The 19,390-nt window shown below is 41.9% G+C and overlaps 1 protein-coding gene across 3 annotated transcripts in view; it reads left to right on the plus strand.

Moving 5' to 3' along the window:
* Positions 1-19,390, plus strand: part of Fmn1 (formin 1) — a 333,700-nt gene that overhangs the window by 73,899 nt on the left and 240,411 nt on the right. Inside the window, exons 1-2 of one of the 3 annotated variants that reach the window (XM_028766942.1) lie at positions 6,239-7,609; positions 9,035-9,152. The exons of 1 other annotated variant lie outside the window; for it this stretch is intronic. In XM_028766942.1, coding sequence (XP_028622775.1) covers positions 6,239-7,609; positions 9,035-9,152 — 1,489 coding nt within the window. Of the gene's footprint in view, positions 1-6,238; positions 7,610-9,034; positions 9,153-19,390 lie in introns of those variants that run through there. One more of the 3 variants, XM_028766940.1, reaches the window with a different exon arrangement.

The raw sequence follows: 19,390 nt of genomic DNA on the forward strand, positions 1-19,390 counted from the left end.
TGTGTGTGTGTGTGTGTGTGTGTGTGTGTGTGTGTGTGTGTGTGTGTATGTGTGTGGTGTGTGTATGAAACAGGATTTGGGGAGTTAGAATTTTGAAGTTGAACTATTTCTCAAGATACCTAGATAATAGTGAAAAGAATTGGCAAGTATTACAAGTTTTGCTCTCACATGCAGAATCTAGGCTTTTTCAAAATGTTAAATCTATCTCTCAATGTCATGTAAAGAAAGTGTAGGGGGAGGCTCTCCTGGGGAGCAGAAGGAGATCATGAATTGAAAGAGACAGATACAAACAAAGTACAGTAATGCACATGTATGAAAATATTCTAATGAGATCCATGATTGTATACGCTAAGTAAATAATTAATATGAGAATTAAGTAGATACCTACTTGTAGCAGCAAAGAGCTGTCTGGCATTGCTGCTTGGAAAGGAAGAGAAACCAACTGCATGAAGCAAAAGTAGCTTATGACATTCTCGACCCTCTTGGTAACTTTTACCAAAGCAACTTTGAAGTAGTTTCTCTGCAGACTCCATATCTTCTACTGTAGTTGTCCCTATGGCACAACAGACTTTTTCTCTTTGCTTTGGAAAACTCCCAATATCCCTCAGAAACGTTACCCACAAAATTCTGTACTTTAGTGCCTATGCCTCCTGCCAGCCATACAAGTGGAGTCACAGATTTTCTGTTTCCACTATTTTATTTGTCATTCTTAGTGAATCTCCTTCCCAGATAATCTTTGACACTGGCTGGAGGAACCCAGTCTCAGAAATATTTGATAGTAAGAACCTCACCAGCCTTGTAATGGACAACATGATGTTACTTTTCACATCTGTAAGAGTAAATCATTGTAAACGGAGCAGCTCCTTTGAAGTCTAATGAACTGAGTTAAAGACAAAGCACAGCATCAGAGCTCTCATGATGAGGGTGGGCAATCATAGATGTGCAACTGACTGCAGGGTTGCCATCAGTGTGCTTCAGCAGGCATTTGAAGGAGGAATGGGAAGACACTCCAAATCTACAGACCCTTTCACCCCCAAAATGATGGAGTTGGATTGAAAAACATCTTGGACCAGGAAATGTAAGAAAGAATAGAGTGAACCTAGTGACCTTGTGCAGAGTTACCTGAGAAAACATTACGCTAATCACCCCATGAAGGTGAAAGAGATGGAAAATCCAACCCTAAAAGCACTGGCCCTGGAACTTTCAAAGAAATCCCTTGAAAGAATTGACTTCGAAGTTCAATTGACTTGGAGTATACTTCCTGTTTCCAAATGCATGGATTATGGGGATTTGGGAGGGAGCAACTCCCTGCTTGGACTGTCAGTTCATCAGTAAATATCTGTTTCCTACTGACAAAAACAAACAAAACAGAACAAAACAAAATCATGTCTGTTATATATGGGTTGCCATTAGTAAGAAAGTTGTTTCTTTCTCATGAAAGCCTGTAGTACTCCGGAAGTCCTATGACCAGGCACAGACAGTAATATCACACCCATACAGTTGTTTTTGTAATCATCATCATCAACAGGTACTGGAGACTGTTACATCAGTCTCCAGGTGACAGAACAGCAGCATTGGGAACCTATGTCATTTGTCCAGGAGCAAGCTTATAGGTGCCAAACCCAGATGAAGCCTAAGAACCAGGACCATGCTTAACTCCACACACAGCCCCTGTTCAATGGAAATATCATGCACAGTCTGCTCTCTTCAAGTTCCACAGCATGTCCAGCCTCACCATTCTCCTTTAAAATTCTTTTACGTTGTTGTCCATATTTAACCTATTTCCATGGTGGAAGCAGTCTTATAACTATTTTATACTGCTCAACAGGAAAAGGCTTTCCTTACAAAGTACCTATGAAGCTTGTTTGTTGTTTGTTTGTTTGTTTTATATTTTGTTTTTCAAGACGGAGTTTCTCTGTGTAGCCCTGGCTATCCTGGAACTTGCTCTCTAGATCAGGCTGGCCTCAAACTCAGAGATCTGCCTACCTCTGCCTCTTGAGTGCTGGAATTAAAGACTTAGGCCATTACCACCTGGTTGTATGGCCTGTTTAATGTTCAACTGATTAGCAGAAATAGTTGATGGCTCTTATTTGGGGGTGGTATAAGTTAGTGAGGCATGGGATGCACAGATGTTTCAAGCCTAGGAGAAGCCTATGGGCTTAATTTACATTATTGTGGACTCTCAGGCTTAGTTCATATTACTCTGAATTAATTAGAAGTAAGAAGTTAGAGGATATGGAAAGTAAGGGTAAGATCTTTTGGTCTAGCAATGGTCAATGTGCTGCAGGAAAGGTAGGAGATAGGGAATCTCATTACCCTTCTAGATTTGCCATTTGGGAGGTATCAGTTGGTAGCAGCTGTTAACTCCTCTTGACTTTACATATCTCCATCTTTAAAAGTGAGGTAGAGATGTTTGACTTTCCAAGGTCCAAATTCAACCTCAGATTTACCCATATCCTCCCATCACCGTATGATCCTTTTAGATGGGACTTCACAAGTTTAGATGCCATTTCTTCTGCTCTCCCAATATTGCATCACATTGCATTTGGGAAACTAAAAGATACTCCCTGGACTCAGTACAACCCACCCTCGCCCAGTATTCTATCTTCATTCACTGTGATGTAGGAGACAGGTCGCTCTTTGTACATTGTAATGGAAAGAGACCCATCATAGACAGTGTAGGTTGATGGTATTAATTGTGAGAACAGAGACTGGAGTTAAAAGGAAGATTAAAGGCTAACATGATAGCTGAAGTAGGTAAATAAGAAGAGATCTAGTAGTTGGGTCTGAGATAACCATGCTAGACCAGAAAGAAGAAGAGAAAAGACAGAGTTCTGGGCCTCTGGAAGCAGGCTAGCAGTGCCCTCTGAAGCTCTTGAGAAACAAATGTGAAGTGCTATTGTCCTTTTGTATATTCTTGCTCCTAATATTGCTGATTGTGACAGACTAATAGTAAGGAAAAATAGCTTATAACTAGAAGCTTCCTGCTAGGAGACCACCTCAGACCACTCTATAGATAAGAAGCTAAATATGAGGTAACCAAGAAAGGCTACAGAAATACCCTAGTCTCTAGGGTTGAGTTAACTGTCTGCCATGGTAGAGCTACAAGCTGGTCATGTAAATAAGAGAACAAAAAAAGGCTAATGTAATTTTCGGTGAAATGTTTGCAAACTCTGAAGGTAGTAATGTTGGCCAAGTAGCTAACAGCTAGCACACAGCTAAGGTCGAAGCTGGAGTCAGGAATGGACTGAAGGAGGCTTCATCTTCCCTTGACTGGTTGGGCAGCCCATGGACAGTAAGTGACCATCTCCCTGGTTGGACCATGGGGGCAGGCATGGTTAGTCTAGGTTCACCTTTGCTTTAGTCTTTGAAAAGACAGAAAATTAACTAATCTCAGTAGAGATTACTTCATCCTCTGTCCAGTTTCTGCCATGACCTACAAAGTTTCTAGACAAGGAAAATTCATTTTCCTCTGTTAGAAAGTCTAATGCTAAAAGTTTCTCTCATTTTTCCTTCATTTCTTACCTTTAAAAAAAATGGTCTAAATAAATTATTTGAATTACATTTAAGTAAATAAACATTTAAATATTTTGCCCTAAAGTTCCCACAATGGTAATTCATAGTCATTCTTTGTCAGTAAGTTCTTTGAAGTCAGTCTCTGTGTCTTCCCAAAGGAGAAATTGTACCTGAGATCCGAATAAGAATCTATCTACTACCTTTGTCTGTTAAGACTCAGCCATGTGTGGTGTCCTGTGACAGCAGGAAGCCTACTTCTGAGTTCTAAAGGATGGTTAAGTGCATCCTAGACTCAAATCCTGGCTCACTTGTTCATTGACCCTGTAAACAGAGGTTATTTAACTTTTTTGTATGTCGGTTTTCTAGCAGGAGAAACAGAATAAGTTCCAAGCTATAGCAGCTATCTGTATCTATTGACTTAGTGTATGCAAAGCATTCAATACAATCCTTGGGCACATAGTAAATGTTCAATTCTAAATCTTACTGTATTCATTCCCACCTGCTACGCTGTGAAACTCTACTCAGTTACCTTCTCTTGACTTTGATTTCTTAACTTAAAATAAGTTATAATGAAGCCTTACTACCTAGAGCAGAAGGCTGTCAATGCAACAATCTCCTGATCCATTTTCTATGAAACTGGGTTGCTCCCATGGATAATGAGGGCAATGCTGGAGCCCTGTAAGTCTGCCCACTGCTGTGGTGTAGACACTACATGGTAGAGGAACTAAGGAACCGTTCCAGCTTATATTTTTGCCCAAGTCTGTTAAGATGTCTGAAAACTTACTCTGGACAAATATCTGAACAAATGAATCATCCTCAGAGAGAAGGAAAACACCAAGTACGCAAGCTATGTCTTCCTCCCTAGTCCTGTGATCTATGTGTGTAGCTCATGAAACTGGAGTGGTGATTCCTTCTTTCCACAGCCTCAGAGAAGTCAGATTTTTATCAGCGGGCATTTCCTCTAGAGCGGAAGCTTTATTCAGAGATATAAATGGCACCAACAGATCTTTCTTTCTTTTCTTTTGCCCTGCCCCGGTATTTACTTTGCTTTGTTTAATTTTGTTGTGTTGCTGTGCTTGGGGTTGAGCCCAGAGCCTTGTCCTTGCTGGGCACACTTTTTGATGACTGAGCTACATTCCTAGCACCATATCAGTCAAAGTTTCGTCTCTTAGTACTCCCAAAACGTCAGCGTCGGAATCAGTTAGGGTTTGTAATTTCCTGTAGGAATAAACACCCCCCCCCCCTTAATTTGTGTTTTCTTTTTTTTTCTTGTTTTTCTTTTTCTTTTCTTTTCTTTTTTTTCCAGTATACATTGCTAAAAATGCATTACTGCAACCAAAATTCCTCAGACCTCTGGGTTTGTCAGGAAGCTGTCCTACGGTAACTAGGCATCTTTGATTGCCCTACTCCGTATCTTCATACTTCCCGGCTGCAGAATGTAATCAGAATGGCGTTTCATCTAACCCGTGCTGGGTTTCTTTGTTTTTGCTATTTTGGACAAAATAGGCAGTGGAAACCAAACTGATAGATATTTTAGACCTTTAGAGAAATATAGGTCGTTGAGGATCTCCGGTGAATGGTGAATGACTGTCTAAGAAGGCAGGTTGTGGGCTAAAATCGTGCCATGCCAGGTTCACTTAATTTGGTTGCAACACCAAACCAGACAGGAGTCCCTCCACCAGGATTCCTAACTCATAGAGGAGTCACTGCTGTGGAACAGAAAGAAACCTGAAGTTAGTCCACAACCCAAGACAGTAATCATCCCTACAGGGCTGGGGCTGTTTATTTTGCTGCCCTTTCGTAGGTGGACACTGGGTGCGGTGGGCGTGCTTGTCTAAGTACCTGTTTGACACCCAGGCAGGGCAGAGCTAAAACAGCTGTAACCTGAAACCAGTCTAGTTGGTTTTCCTTCCCAGCAGTCAGAGAAAATCTGCATTCCAGATGAAACCTGCTAGCTAGCTGAAGGAAAGCATTTAAAAACAAAAGACATTCCAAGGATAGTAAATTAACTGCTCTCAGAGTTGTGGGCACTCTGAGAGGATCTTTTTTCTTTACTTCCGGTCTTTGATTAAGGGTTTCTAAGAGGCTGTTGATGTGGGCAAATTGCTGGGTTTAGGGCCTCGCTGGCCCAGGCCTTTGATTTCCATCCGATGGAAAAGAGGGCCCACTTTAGTCATTTTCTGCTGATTCACTTTGGAATCTCTTGGGCTGCACCAGGGGGTGGTTCAGGGCTATCCGGACCAGCTTGCCGGCTCAGCACTTTTAAAAACCTCAACTTGCTCACCAATGAGGAAGTTGACTGCGACCAGGAGAATCGTAGGCTCTGGGGCGGAGCTCCTCCTGAAGTCCTGGGCTGGGATTACGGGACAGGCTGACTTTGCCCGCGACAAAAAGCCTTTTGTCCTGGGGAGTAAATACGGAAGTCCAGAAGAGCAGCGTACCTGCCCATGTGTAGTAAGGTGTGCAGCCCCAGCTGCTTTGGGGCATAGAGTTGCCCAGACTTAACAAGTTGCCCTGGGCACGCCGGCATCTAGCAAACCGGAAGGGAGGACGCTTGTGACCTGAAAGAGACCAAATGTGTTCTCTCAGCTGCTGAAAGCCTGGCTCCCAACCCGGTACTGTCGCTCCCTGTCCTGTAAGTCAAGAGCAGATGGAGCGGATAAACTGAGAGAGCAGGGCAGGTAACACAAGGCAGAACTTGTGTCAAGGGCACTGCGGGGACATGGAGGAGGTTAGTAACTCTCTCAGCAGCAGAGATGTGCTGGAACCAAACAAATCGGAAGCCGGACTTGAGATGGCTCAGTCGATCCTGAGTAAATTCTCTATGAAATCCCTGTTTGGATTTACAAATAAATTGGATTCCTTGGATCCTGAAGAGGAAGATCCTGTGCTGAAGGCATTTCGCAGTTTAGAGGTGGATCCCGCTTCTGAGCAAGGTGATCCCAGCAAAGGCTCAGATCAGCCACAGGCAGAGGCTCCAGTTCCACCTGATCTTAAAAATGATGGAAAGTCAGCAAGGGCGGAGACAGGATCTGAGGGAAGTCAGGGGAAAGCCAGATCAAACACCTCTTCTCCTGGTTATGAGCTGCTTTCGCCTGCTACTGTGAGCGTGGACAGTGAGGAAGTCATTTGGGTCCGTGGGACCCTGGTTCACACCACCAGTGATTCTGACTCCGAAGATGAAGGCCAGGAGGCAGAAGAAGGAAGAGGTCTTGATAGCCAAAAGCCCACCACTGTTGCTTTATGTGAACCTTCTCAAGAGCTCAAAGACAGACCAGGGGATTCCGAAGAAAATACTGACACTGGGAACACTGATGATACAGAACTCTGTGCTGAAGAGTCTCAGAGAACTTTACCTGAGACAAGTAGCAAACTGGAACCTGGTGGTGATGGTAGCCATCCAGCAGAGAACAGCCCCAGACAGGACCAGGCTGCAGAAGGGTCTCAAATACCACCCGCAGCAACAGACCAGACTGTAGGTGTCCTTGAGAGCACTGTTTCTAAAAGAGAAGCTCCCGGAGAGAAGTCCTTCCAGCTTCCAGCTTTCTTCAGTGGACTCCGTGTGCTGAAGAAGGGGGCTACCGCAGAGGCAGGGGAGACCATCACTGAAATCAAACCCAAGGACGGGGACCTAGCTTTGCTCAAGTTGACCCAGCCTGTTCAGAAGTCTCTGGTACAGGGAGGCCCACAGACAGTGAAGAGCCAGGGTAGAGCAACTGATCCGAAGGCCACTCCCACTCTCCTGGAACAGCTATCTCAGCTGCTCAACATTGACATGCCAAGAACTGAACAGAAGGAAGCGGACCCCGAGTTTCATGGTGCGGATGAGATGGGTTATAGTACTGACCAGGAGAGCCACAAGAGCCCTGGAGATGCCCACATCCAGGGTGGCCAGGTGAAGGCAAAGCCACCAGAGACTGCCCTGGAGGCCTTTAAGGCCTTATTCATCCGCCCCCCAAAAAAGGGGAGCACAGCTGACACCTCTGAGCTGGAAGCTCTAAAGAGAAAGATGAAGCATGAGAAGGAATCACTCCGCGCTGTGTTCGAGAGGTCCAAATCACGGCCGGCAGACAGCCCGTCTGATCCCAAAAGCGTATGTAGAACTGAATTCTGCATTTTGCCATAACATATGCTATAATTTTTTTTATTTCTTTCAAGGTTTCCTGTTAAAATGAATCTTAGTTGCCTGTCATCATTATTATACTCCCTTGGGTAAAAAAAAAATTGAATTATTATATTAAATATCTTGCAAAAGAGTACTAAGTTGGACAGAAGTGCTTTTCTGTTTTTCTTGAGTGTAATTAAGTGTGATCTATGTGTGGATGTATGGGAAGGAAGGGAAAATGTGCACCCTGAGTTTAAGCATCCATGGTCAGTGTGCTTATAAAGCATTAGCAACGCGGTGAAATGCTGCGATGTGTAAGTATAGTCCAGATTTCTAGGGGTTTCTTTACCATTCAGTCATATACCTGTGAATGCTAGGCTCTCCTTTGAAGGTGCACCATTTAGCAAAATGTGAATTTGTGATGTAACTGAAATGTCCCATGTTGTTTATATAGCTTCCTGGTTGAGTACTGAATTTAGAATGAGTGCTGGCTTTTATTACCAACTCTACCATTTATGACAGGGTGACCTTGATAATTTCTGAGCCTATCTTCCCATATCCAAAACGAAGAAGCTAGCCCTAACACTTATGGAAAGAGTAAATGAAATCAGAGCACAAGAGAATGTAGCACATAAAAGATACACTTATTCAAAGAAATTCAAAGTTAATTTATAGTGACCGGGGAGTGTTTGGCATTGAAAGTTCATGGGATCAGTGGATAGAATTTCTTGTCAAACATCAATTCAGTATAGGATTATCTTGTCTGTTTGTATATTTAATTAAGCTATTAAAAATTAAAGACTGTAGAACAGTTACCATAGACTGTAGTTAAATCTAAACACAACATAACATTCTAGTTGCAAAATTCAACTCCTTAAGAAAATCAGCATGGGGTCAATCTCTTTTATTTTGTAATAGGAAAGAACCAAATTCATGTGGAATGCTTAGAGAAGTTTGTCTTCAATTATTGCTACTGTTCATGGGAAATGCAAATTTAGTCCTCACTGTACGTAGTTTGTTTGGACTACAGTGGTAAATATTCCTATAAGTGTGCCAGATGATAATGCGCTTGTTTTTGTTTCTGCAGTTTGGAGTTTGCACGTGCCCTTAAAACTAGCTAAATAACAAAAATAAAGGGTTATGTGTTAGGTAGTCTTGAGTTTTTGTTTGTTTTTTTTTTTTTTATTTTGTGTGTGTGTGTGTGTTTAACTTTAGTTTTTACCCCAACTTATTCTTTACCCTCCCAGGAAAAGGTTCATCTTGTCCCAAGACAGCTCAGTTACACGTAATGGGAGCAATGTGCCACTGGCCAATACAATCCATATTAGAATCAGTGTTAGGATGTGTGGTTTCAAGAATCAATTGGCTCTGGCCACACTTCTCTTAAATTATTCTTTGCCTGTTTTTGCACAGCCTGACCAGAGCCCCACAGAGCAGGACGACCGGACTCCAGGCAGACTCCAAGCTGTCTGGCCACCCCCAAAGACAAAGGACACAGAAGAAAAAGTGGGACTGAAGTACACTGAAGCAGGTAATGTGAAAGGAAACTGGCACCCAGGAACGAGCCTCTTTGCACAGTGCCCTTTAGTTCAAGTTCAGAGGACTCTCAGCACTGGGGGTTTTCTCACTGTACAATACAACGCAGAAGGCTTCTTCTGCTCTTGGTCTTAGCAAGAAAGCACACCACTTTCCACCTTCGCTGTGAGCGACAGTCTCAGGGACGAAACGTGACTGCTGTGCAATGAATGGGAGGGAGCATGGGGTCAAGTAGGAGAGCCCTTGGAGAGTGAAATGGAGCAGGTAGATTACAAATTCTTCTGGAAGCAGGTGGTTGGGCACATAGGATGCTTGTGTGAGCTGGCAGCATTGCTAGGACAGGCGAGTATGATTCTCCAGGACTGTAATCTGATGTTCTGTTTGTCTCTGAGTAATGCTTCCCAGATAAAGGAACCTTGTGCAGACTGAACATACAGATGCCATATCGGTTACTCGCTCACTCTTGTTAGACAAAGCTTCGTTTAATGCATGTCCAATTTTAAGACACTCTACCTCTCTGGAAAACTTCCCAGGAACTCAACTTGAATTTATTTACATGGAATAGGACTCTAGATATTTTACTCTTTAAGTAGAAGGAACGTTCAAAAGAAAATCACTGTAGAATTAGACATGGATATATTTTAAATGTGTGTGTGTGTGTGTGTGTGTGTGTGTGTGTGTTAGGGGTAGTGCTAGGGGGTTGTGTTTTATCAGAACTCTTTCCTTTCTTCCTGATATTTGGAGACTTATCTGTCCTTCCCAGAGACTGCCACTCCAAAATATGGTGACAGTGCTTTTATTTATGTAATTTAAAGGATTGCTTAGAACACTGCAGGAAGAGGCTTTCTGACAGCTTTTCATTCTCACAGTCCAGTCTCAATCTCATATTAACTTCCCCGAAGTGAGTTCTAATTTCAATGCTGGGCTATCAAGTCCTGGGAGGGGGCCTCGTCCCATGCTAAGTTGAGCTGTGTTGCAGCACAAAGGCTACCGGACCTGGGGTGCACCTCTGATCTCTGCTGAGCTCTCACTTAACTAAACTTGCCTAGTGGGTAGACAAAGGAAATCTGAAGTCTGTGATACACCCACACAGGCTACCATTTTCTATTTCAGTCCTGGTCAATATTCAAGGGAGAAAGTGTTCCTGTCGGGAAGAACCACTTACAACCCATTGTCTGTTCTACGAGCCTGAGGGCTTTGCATTTTCCACTTTCTCTCTTCCCCATGGGACAGGGGAATCTTCATTGTGAAACCACATGACTTCCTTCATGTTCCTGACGTTCTTGTCTCTTCCCATTTTACCCATATGTTAGCAGTTCATTGCAGAGAATCTTTAGAAGGTAAAGAGAAGCCCTTCCTTTGTTCATCTTTTATATATGGCTTTTGGTGTTGGTGTTGGTGTTGGTGGTGGTGGTGGTGGTGGTGATGGTGGTGGTGGTGGTGGTGGTGGTGGTAGTAAGCATGCATGTAAGTTTAGTCTACATAATGTATGGAAATACTTCTTTTTGTAAGGGGCTCAAAGCTTAGTTAATTCAGTAGGCTTTGTGTAATAACAAGTCATAGTTGAGAGTACACACCTTGGCGAGGGGGTATGGAGGTGGTCTCTAGCCTCCACACACCCAATCACAAACTTGTGGCTTCTCTGAGACAGTTAACTACATCATAACATGTTATTTTTCTACACTGCTTTTCTTATGGGATTAAAAAACACTCGTCCTTAGTGAAAATATGTATAGCCCCTTCAGTTTTCCAGCATGCATGCAATTTCTCCCAATTAGAACGCTATCTATCTATGATCACAATATTGACCTGCTCACCAAGTCGTTTGCGTAGCATGGTATAGTGTGAGCGATTAAATGCCCTGAAATTGCCTTAACTAACAAAACAAAACATAGAATACAGTGAGCCCTGAGTCCTAAATTAGAGATTTTAGTCTTGATCTAGTTAGTATAGCGTCTATACTATACTATGGTTGTCTATAAAAGAGACACCTTCCTTGCCATGGTGGGCATTTGCTGAGTAGACAAGGAAGTAAATGTCATAAATGCTTCTTGAATGCAGTCTAGTCCTATTTTGGATTGCTCCTTAGTTTTTACTTTGTCTTGTTCCTTTGCCTTCCACTTCTGGAGGCTCACAGAGGCATCCATCGAAGTTAACCAAGGCTGTGATTCCTCGTCTCTCTGACATGCGTTGTCAGAGCCACTAAGACCTTAAATGAGCTTGTGAGAAGGCAGCAGGTGAAAGGCGTGTTAATGATAGTTCCATTGGGTAAGACAGCAGGTTGGCCATGCACTCCCCCGGAGCCCCCTTGGTTACAGTACTTTGGCACAACTCTGTTCAGTGTCTGCTGTCTGGAAGCCTGGGAACCTTCTAGTACTGGTGTATTTTAGGGGATGTGATTTCCATAAAAGAATAAGATACTCCACACATTTTGTACCTTGGTGATAATTTTGAGAAAGTTAATACAACCCCTCCCCTACCCCATCGTGCTTATCTTAAGTTCTGTTATTGAGTAAACTGAAGTCTCAGAGGAATTTGGTGTGTAACTGAACATATTTTGTGAACTCTCCATTGGTTTTCCTGCCCCTAGGGAAACATACTGAGATCCGCTAGGGGGCTCAGAGACAGCAGTTTGAGTGACAGCAACTCAGGGTATCCAAAGTCTCAAGCTTTTACATCTTCAGTGTACATTAGTGTTCCCAGGATTTATTAGTCACTAATCTAAAGAAACAGGAGAGTAAGACCTCAGTGTTTCTATTTCCAATGTACATTAGAATTCTTTGCTGATGAAGAGAGGTGGCCAGTCTATGTAAAGCCTAGCTTTCCCATGAGTTCCCCCTACTCCACTCTGTGATGCCCTAGGCCATTTTTACTGACTTTTCTTAATCAGTACTCTTTAGCGACGTAAGACATCACTTGATCCTACAGATTAAATTTTATTGAGGATAAAATGGAAATGAGCTAACGTAAGAGAATCTGTCTTAAATGGTGGCTTCTAAAGTCTCCCTAGTCTATGAGGGTACCTCACAGTGGTTCCTCATGCCCACTCCCAGCATGCTCCCTTCTGCCATTCTGCAGCTACCAGCACCTTCTGCAGCTCTGGACACCCAGCCACTTCTCTTTAGGTTTTGCTGGAGCATCCACTGCCTTGGTTGTCCCATGCCTATACTAAGGGCATTGTTGCTTCTGCTCTCTGAGTTCTTAGAGCTTTGGCGATGTGCTAGTTGAGAGCTGTCACTTAATGGACTTCCACAGGGACTGGAGTTGACCTCTACATAGGGCCTGAGTTTGGAACTCACAGTATTAGTTCATACTGTCCTGGGAATGCTTTTCTCAGATAGAATAGAATATCCCCATCTCCCACAATGTGCTGAGCCTTCCTTCCTATTTTGTTATTGTCGGTGTGAGCCAATCCTGTGTCTTGATGTCTCACAATAACTTTGAGTGAACAGATCATTTCACCCCCACTTTACTTGGCTTGGGCTGGGACATATGCCTCTAGGAATTCTTTCTCCCAATACCACCTTTTGCTATTGATGCGAGCTGTGGATGGTCTTGGGCGGTTTTTAAGTAGTTTCCTCTTTCCCATCAACAAAATTCAAAGAGAAGCCAGGTCATCTGGAGCCACTTAAGAGACTGTTCATAAAGAACGGTGACAGCAAACCTCAAGAGGCAAGTTACTCTTCCCCCGTGCAGTTACATGGCCTGCATTCCTTAAATGATGTTTCTACCTCTTTTTTTTGTTTTTCTTTCCCTCTATTTCACAACAGCATTTGATTTGGAGCACAATCTGAGTTAAAGATCTGTTTTTTTTCCCCTGAATTTTGAATTGATTTCACAGCAAGGTTTTAGAATAGCTCTTCTCTCTGACTAAGTTTATGCCTGAGGCGGACTTCCCGTGGCTGTGTTTGCATCGTCCCTTGGCATCTGCAGCCCTACAGTGCTACTGCACACCTCACAGGACAGCACCTCAGTTCTCCTGCGTACTTTAAACAATATTTTCCACTTTTCTGATCTATCTGTTCCTCTAAAAGTTTTCGTAGAGGGGTCCCCTTTGGGAGTTTTTCTTGGAATTGCCTTACTCTTACTGTGAGGTGGGAATGAAAATTCTTAGTGTTTACACATATTACAGAAAACTTTCTCCAGAGCATTTTATGATTTTTAGAAAAATTTTAAAATTATTTTCTTATATATATGAACAGATATACATGCATGTGTGTGCCTTGCATTTTATCTAACTATATCTCCAGACACATTATTTAATAATAAATCCTTTGTTTGAATTTGTTTCTTAGTTTTCTGTTTCTAGAATGTTTCTAACAGTCTAACGACTAAAGCTTCATGGACTTTCTTGCCAAGTCCAGAGTTCATCCCAGTTCAGGTTGCACTGAATCCCAGTTTGGATGCACTGAATACTGAGGAGCCTTCTCTGAACATTTGCTTAGTGACGATTCTAAGTATTTTGAAAATTTTACAAGCCCTAGTCATAAAGGCTGGAGAGATGACTCAGAGCACGTAAATGGTCTTCTAGGGGAGCAGGGTTTGATCCTAGCACCCATATGGTAATTTACAACAGTTGATAACTCTAATTATTGGGTATCTGACATGCTCTTCTGGCCTTTGTGGTCACTGCATACACATGCTGCCCACATATGCACACAGACAAAACACCCATCTACATAATATAAAAAGAAACACATCTCAAGAAAAAATAATAAAACCATGTAATGATAACCAAAAGCTACTGAAAAACATGCTGCCCTCAGCACTGCGTGGTGTGCCTGATGCCCAGACATCGGTTTGTGTGCCCAGATTCAGATGAGTGTTCTTGATACTCATTTCTGAATGAAGTCAAAGCGTGTGGAATTATAAATGGCACCACATGTTGGATTGCCAATCTCTTAATTAATTGCCCATCACAGGGGCGAGGGGAGTCATGAAGAACAAAAGCACTCATTTCTTCTTCTAGGAACTGGGCACCTTTGGTTTTTCTTCCTCTGTGCATCTAAGAAACCTTGTTCTCTACTGACAACACTTCCAAGTTAGGCTTGGCAAGCCCTAAATACTGTCCTATGAGTGTTAGGGTGGTCATGGCTTTTGTAGAAAAGAGAACTCAGCACAGGGTATTGAAGTTATGAGCAAGTCACCAGCATAGGTGGCCTCTCCTGGGACTTTCACTGCTAGAAGCTTGGCGATACTACGCTCAGAACAACTTGAAAATGTTTCCCATTAAGAGCTCTGTGGATCAGCTCAAACGTCACCTGAGTGAGAATCTACCTACGCTCTGGTTTTGCTTCTCATTTGCCTTAAGTGAGAGAGCTCTTCCTGGTGAGTCAGACATCCTTGCTTCATCAGCCAGGGAGAGCTAAAAATATCATGGAATTATTGGCTCACTGTAGCCTGAGTTTTAATTTCCCCATCCATGGTTAACAGAGTGTGTTAACCATGGGTGGATATTGCCTTACAATCATGTGTCTAGATGACTTGTCCCAAGGCCTCTGCAACTGCCTAGGCAGTGGATTTGCTTGTCCTGTGTTCTGTGGTCATTTAGGTCACTCTGCCATCACTTGCATGAAGTGATTTTGATAGGACATAATTGGAGACCAGGACAGCTTTGCATTTTGTGGGCACGTGTAGAAAAGGGGGCAGACTGGGAAGCTGGAGGTGGAGAAGTGCTAAGTTTCCACTTGCTGTAATGCTTGCAACCCTGGTGGGACAATCAAGTTTCCCAAACTAACTTGCAGCTGAAGCTTGACATTCAGCAAGGGAATCCCAAGTGCAGACTCAAATACTGTGTTCCAAGAGTTTAAGACATGACTATTGTTTGTTTATACATTTATGTAGTTATTTGATGTTCTGGCTAATCATATGTCAACTTGACACACAAACTAGTTATCTTAAAGGAGAGAATCCCAGTTGAGAAATTACCTCCATAAGATCCTGCTGTAAGGCATTTTCTTAGTTAGCGGTTGATGGGGAAAGGTCCAGCCCATTGTGGGTGGTGCCATCCCTGGCTTGGTAGTCCTGGGTTCTATAAGTAGGCAGGCTGAGCAAGTCAATCTGTTTTAATTAATAATGCATGTCCATGTTTAGATTTTATTTCCAAAGTAGTATATTAATTTATATTAACAAACTACCAGTATTAACATATACATTTTGTTTTTCTCAAACATACATGCCCAGCTCCGTTTAGTAAATGCTATATTCTTCCAAAAGTGCCAGTTCACACCATGTATATAAATTCATTCCATATTTCGATCTCTTTCCAGAATACTTATTTTCATTAATTGTAGCTATTACTATAGTCACCCAGACATTATGTCAATCACGTCGATTTGCTTTTACCTCTAGATTCTTATACACACAAATTCTTGTATATACACTTTACAGTGAGCTTTTCAGGACTGGTGACATGGTTCTGAGGTCAGGAAGGTGTTTGCTTGCACAAGCACAGGGGTGGGGGGGGGATCTCAGACCAGTCTCCTGCACACACGACAGAGGCCAGGTGGGGTGTTGTGTGTAATCCCAGTGCTGGTGAGGCAGAGCCAGGTAGATCCTGAAGGCTCACTGGCCAGCCAGTCTAGCAGAATCAAGAGCTTTAGGTTCAGTTAATGGTGTCTCAAAAAATGGAGCAATGTCTATAACACTGTCCCATACACTGAAAACTGTTTATGATGACAAACTTAACTCTGTGGTTGTGTGTGTGTGTGTGTTTGTGCACACGGGCACATGCTGAGGTCAATGTTGGATGTGTTCTTCAAAAGCTGTCCATCTTATTACACCCAGTATAATGTTCTCAAGGTTCCCGATGTGGTGGCATGCTCTGGGATTCCCTTTTCTTCAAAGATTGAATACTTTGCATTTGTTACTGTGAGTTGTTCCTATATCTTGTTTAGTGTCAGTAATGCACCTATTTGATTGTGCAAAACACCTCTTCAAGATATGCCTTCAATTGTTTAGTGTGTATGTCACTCTCTGTCTCTGTCTTTCTGTATGTGTTTGGGTGAATGCAGGAGTATGTACTCCTGTGTGTATGTGTTTGTGTACATGCACAGTCAGTGCCCAGAAGTTATATTGACAGATTACGCTTTTTGAGGAATTTCTGGTATTTTTCTGGTTTTTTTGGTGGTTGTTGTTGTTTTTCTATCTTTTGGAGGCAGGATCCCAATGTATATCCTGGGTGGCCTGGAACTCTCTATATAGACCAGGCCAGCCTTGAACTCTCAGAGATTTTCCTGTCTCTGACCTCCCCCAAGTGCTGAGATTGACGGAGCATGTCACCACATCTGGACTGTATACTTAAAAAATAAATAATAACAATATAACTTTTCATTGCCATCAACACTTCACAAACTTCTATTTCTTTACATCCTGCAAGCATTATGATTATTTGTAACGTAGCCATCCTAATGGATATGAAATGGCTTCTCCTGTGCTCTGAACTGTATCTCTAATGGTATGACAATGAGTGTCTTTCTGAGTGTCTACTGGACATATATGTATCTTTGTTGGAGCAAATGTCTGTTATATTCCTCTGCCCATTTTTAAACTGGATTGTTAACATTAGAAAATAAATCAATTTCCCCCAGCCCTCTCTGCAGTCTGAGACTTGCCAAATAAAGCTGAAAACAGCTAATAGTTGACATCTTATCTTTTTTCTTTCAAAGGCTCCCTTTCAATGTTGTCTAGTTCTTGGTTATATTGGACTAGAAATTGTATTCAATTTTATTACAGACCTGGACTTTTAAGTGCTGTTTGAATTTGTTGCACTAGGGATATACTTTTTAAAATGATTCATGATATTCTTCGATTTGATTGGTGGTTAACATTTTGATTTATTGATGAAGACCCATTTCTACTTTCTTTTCTTTCTTTCCTTTTTTAAAAGATTTATTTATTTATTATGTATACAGTATTGTGCCTGCATATATGCTTGCAGGCCAGAGGAAGTCACCAGATCTCATTATAGATGGTTATGAACCACTATATGTTTTCTGGGAATTGAACTCAGGAGCTCTGGAAGATAAGACAGTGCTCTTAAACTCTGAGTTATCTCTCCAGCCCCCATTTCTACTTCCTTGAGAATCAAGTCCCATGTAATTGTGATGTAAGGCTGAATTTTATTTGATGATTTTTCTGATTATTTATTTGAATGAGCCCCCATTTTCACCAGTGTGATAGTTCCCCATAGGCTCATTTGAACACTTGGTGTCCATTTATGTTTAAGGAGATTATAGAACCTTCAGGAAGTAAAGCATTGCTGGAGGAAGTACATCACTGAGAGTGGGCTTTCAGAGTTGAAGCTCCACCTCATTTCCTGTTCTCTATATCTCTGTCTCTCTGTGCTTCTTCTGTGGGATGATGTGATCTCCCTGCTTCTTCATCCTGCTACTGCTCGATTTCTGTACCAACCATGATGGAGTCATTTCTGAAACTGTAAGATGAAATAAACCCTTTCTTCCTTCAGTTGATTCTGGAGATGGCATTTTACCACAGCGACAGAAAAGTAACCAATGCAATTAGTATATATTTATTATTTTCAATAAGAGCTTAATTATGACATTTTCATAACGTGAAGATGAACGTGTATAATAAATGCATCAATCGTGTGCATTGCGTATTCCTCTTCTCTGAATATCTGACTTCTTTAATACTGAAAAATGTTCACCAAAAATATCTTTGTGACTTCAAGATAAAAGAAAATATTAGGACACTTTTCTGTATATTAAGTAAGAGAAAGTACAAGGGCCATGTCAGAGCACTAAATTTGTTAAAAACAGAAACGAACGAATGATTTTCAGATCTGCATTCTGTGTTCATTTTTCCCCCTTAGCATTAGGACTCCTTCAGTACACCAGTATTCAAGATACGAAGAATTGAATTCAGAGAAAGAACTGCCATTGTGTGTCAAGCCCCATGGCATGGCTAGGGTAACTCCTAGGGGATTTTCCTTGAGTTTGTGAGAACACGTTCTATCTCATGATGCAATCCTAGAACTTGCAAATGGCAGGGATATCAGAGTCTGAGATTATATCTCATTCCTATTTAGTGACACTAACACGTTATAAGTATCTACTTCATAGGTGCTGGTATTCAATTTGCAAATGCATTTAATAATACAGCCATTCATTTAGCAAGCATTCACTGAGTATCTGCTATGTACAGGTAAATGTGAGAGGTGCTTGGAATGTAAAGAGGAACACGGCACGATTGTTGCTAGGAATCGGCTTATGATTTTATTTTTAGTGTTTAGTTTTATTTTTCACCAGGGTCTAAGTGGGTATTTTGGAGAATGGGGAAAATGTGAAATATATACAAAAACCTTAATTGAACAGCCTCAATGCTCTGATAGAAGAGTGTGTGGCACATGGTTGAATGACATCAGTTCTACACGGAGAAATGAGAATAAGCCTCACAAGTCAGCTTGGAAAATGATAGGCTGGGTAAGAGGGATGAAGCTGAGAAAGAGCGAACACACACAGAGACGACAGACCCTTGTGGTTGTTATCAACAAATACATAAGCAAGCTGGGCCTGGCAGCATAGGCGTATACTCTCAGGTACTCTAGAGGCTGAAGCAGAAGGACCCCAAGTTCTAGGCCATCCTGAGGGATAAACAGTATAGTATGCAATGGGATTAAGCCTGTAGTTTGGGGGGAGGGGGTTACCAGGTCTTTGGAGGAGGAGGAATGTGTGATACGCCATGTTGAGGACTGACCTATAGACATTTGTGTGAGCTAGGGAGCAATTTTAGGCAGAGAAATAACATAACTAAATATGGGTTTTATGAGAGTCCTCTGGAGGTATTAAGGAAGAATGTTAATGTTGGAGAGATGTAAGGAGTTGTGGAATGAGTAGGAATCTGGCTTGGAGTTCCTCGTGTGGTCTAGAGGGAAGAAAGTAGGGACAGTCAGTGACTTTCATTGTGCTGTGAACAGAAACATTCTAAATGTTCATTATTCATGATGTGGTGTGATAATGGAAATGAGATAGTTTAAATCAGTAGATTGCCCTGGTTTCACTTTTAAGTGATGGCTCATCTTTTTTTTTTCTTATTAAACCTATTGCCTGGCATACCAGAAGAATAAAATAAGATTATTTGAACTTCAAACATTTACTATCTTGTTCATCCTGGGAAGAATATGGAACTTTAAAGTGATATATATGTGTGTATACTGTTTATTTTGCTTATGAATGATTTAATTATTAGATGAAACATATCTTTAGTGCCAGG

This window comes from Grammomys surdaster, unplaced genomic scaffold (genome assembly GCF_004785775.1).
Source record: "Grammomys surdaster isolate TR1022 unplaced genomic scaffold, NIH_TR_1.0 170, whole genome shotgun sequence".
NCBI lineage: Eukaryota > Metazoa > Chordata > Mammalia > Rodentia > Muridae > Grammomys > Grammomys surdaster.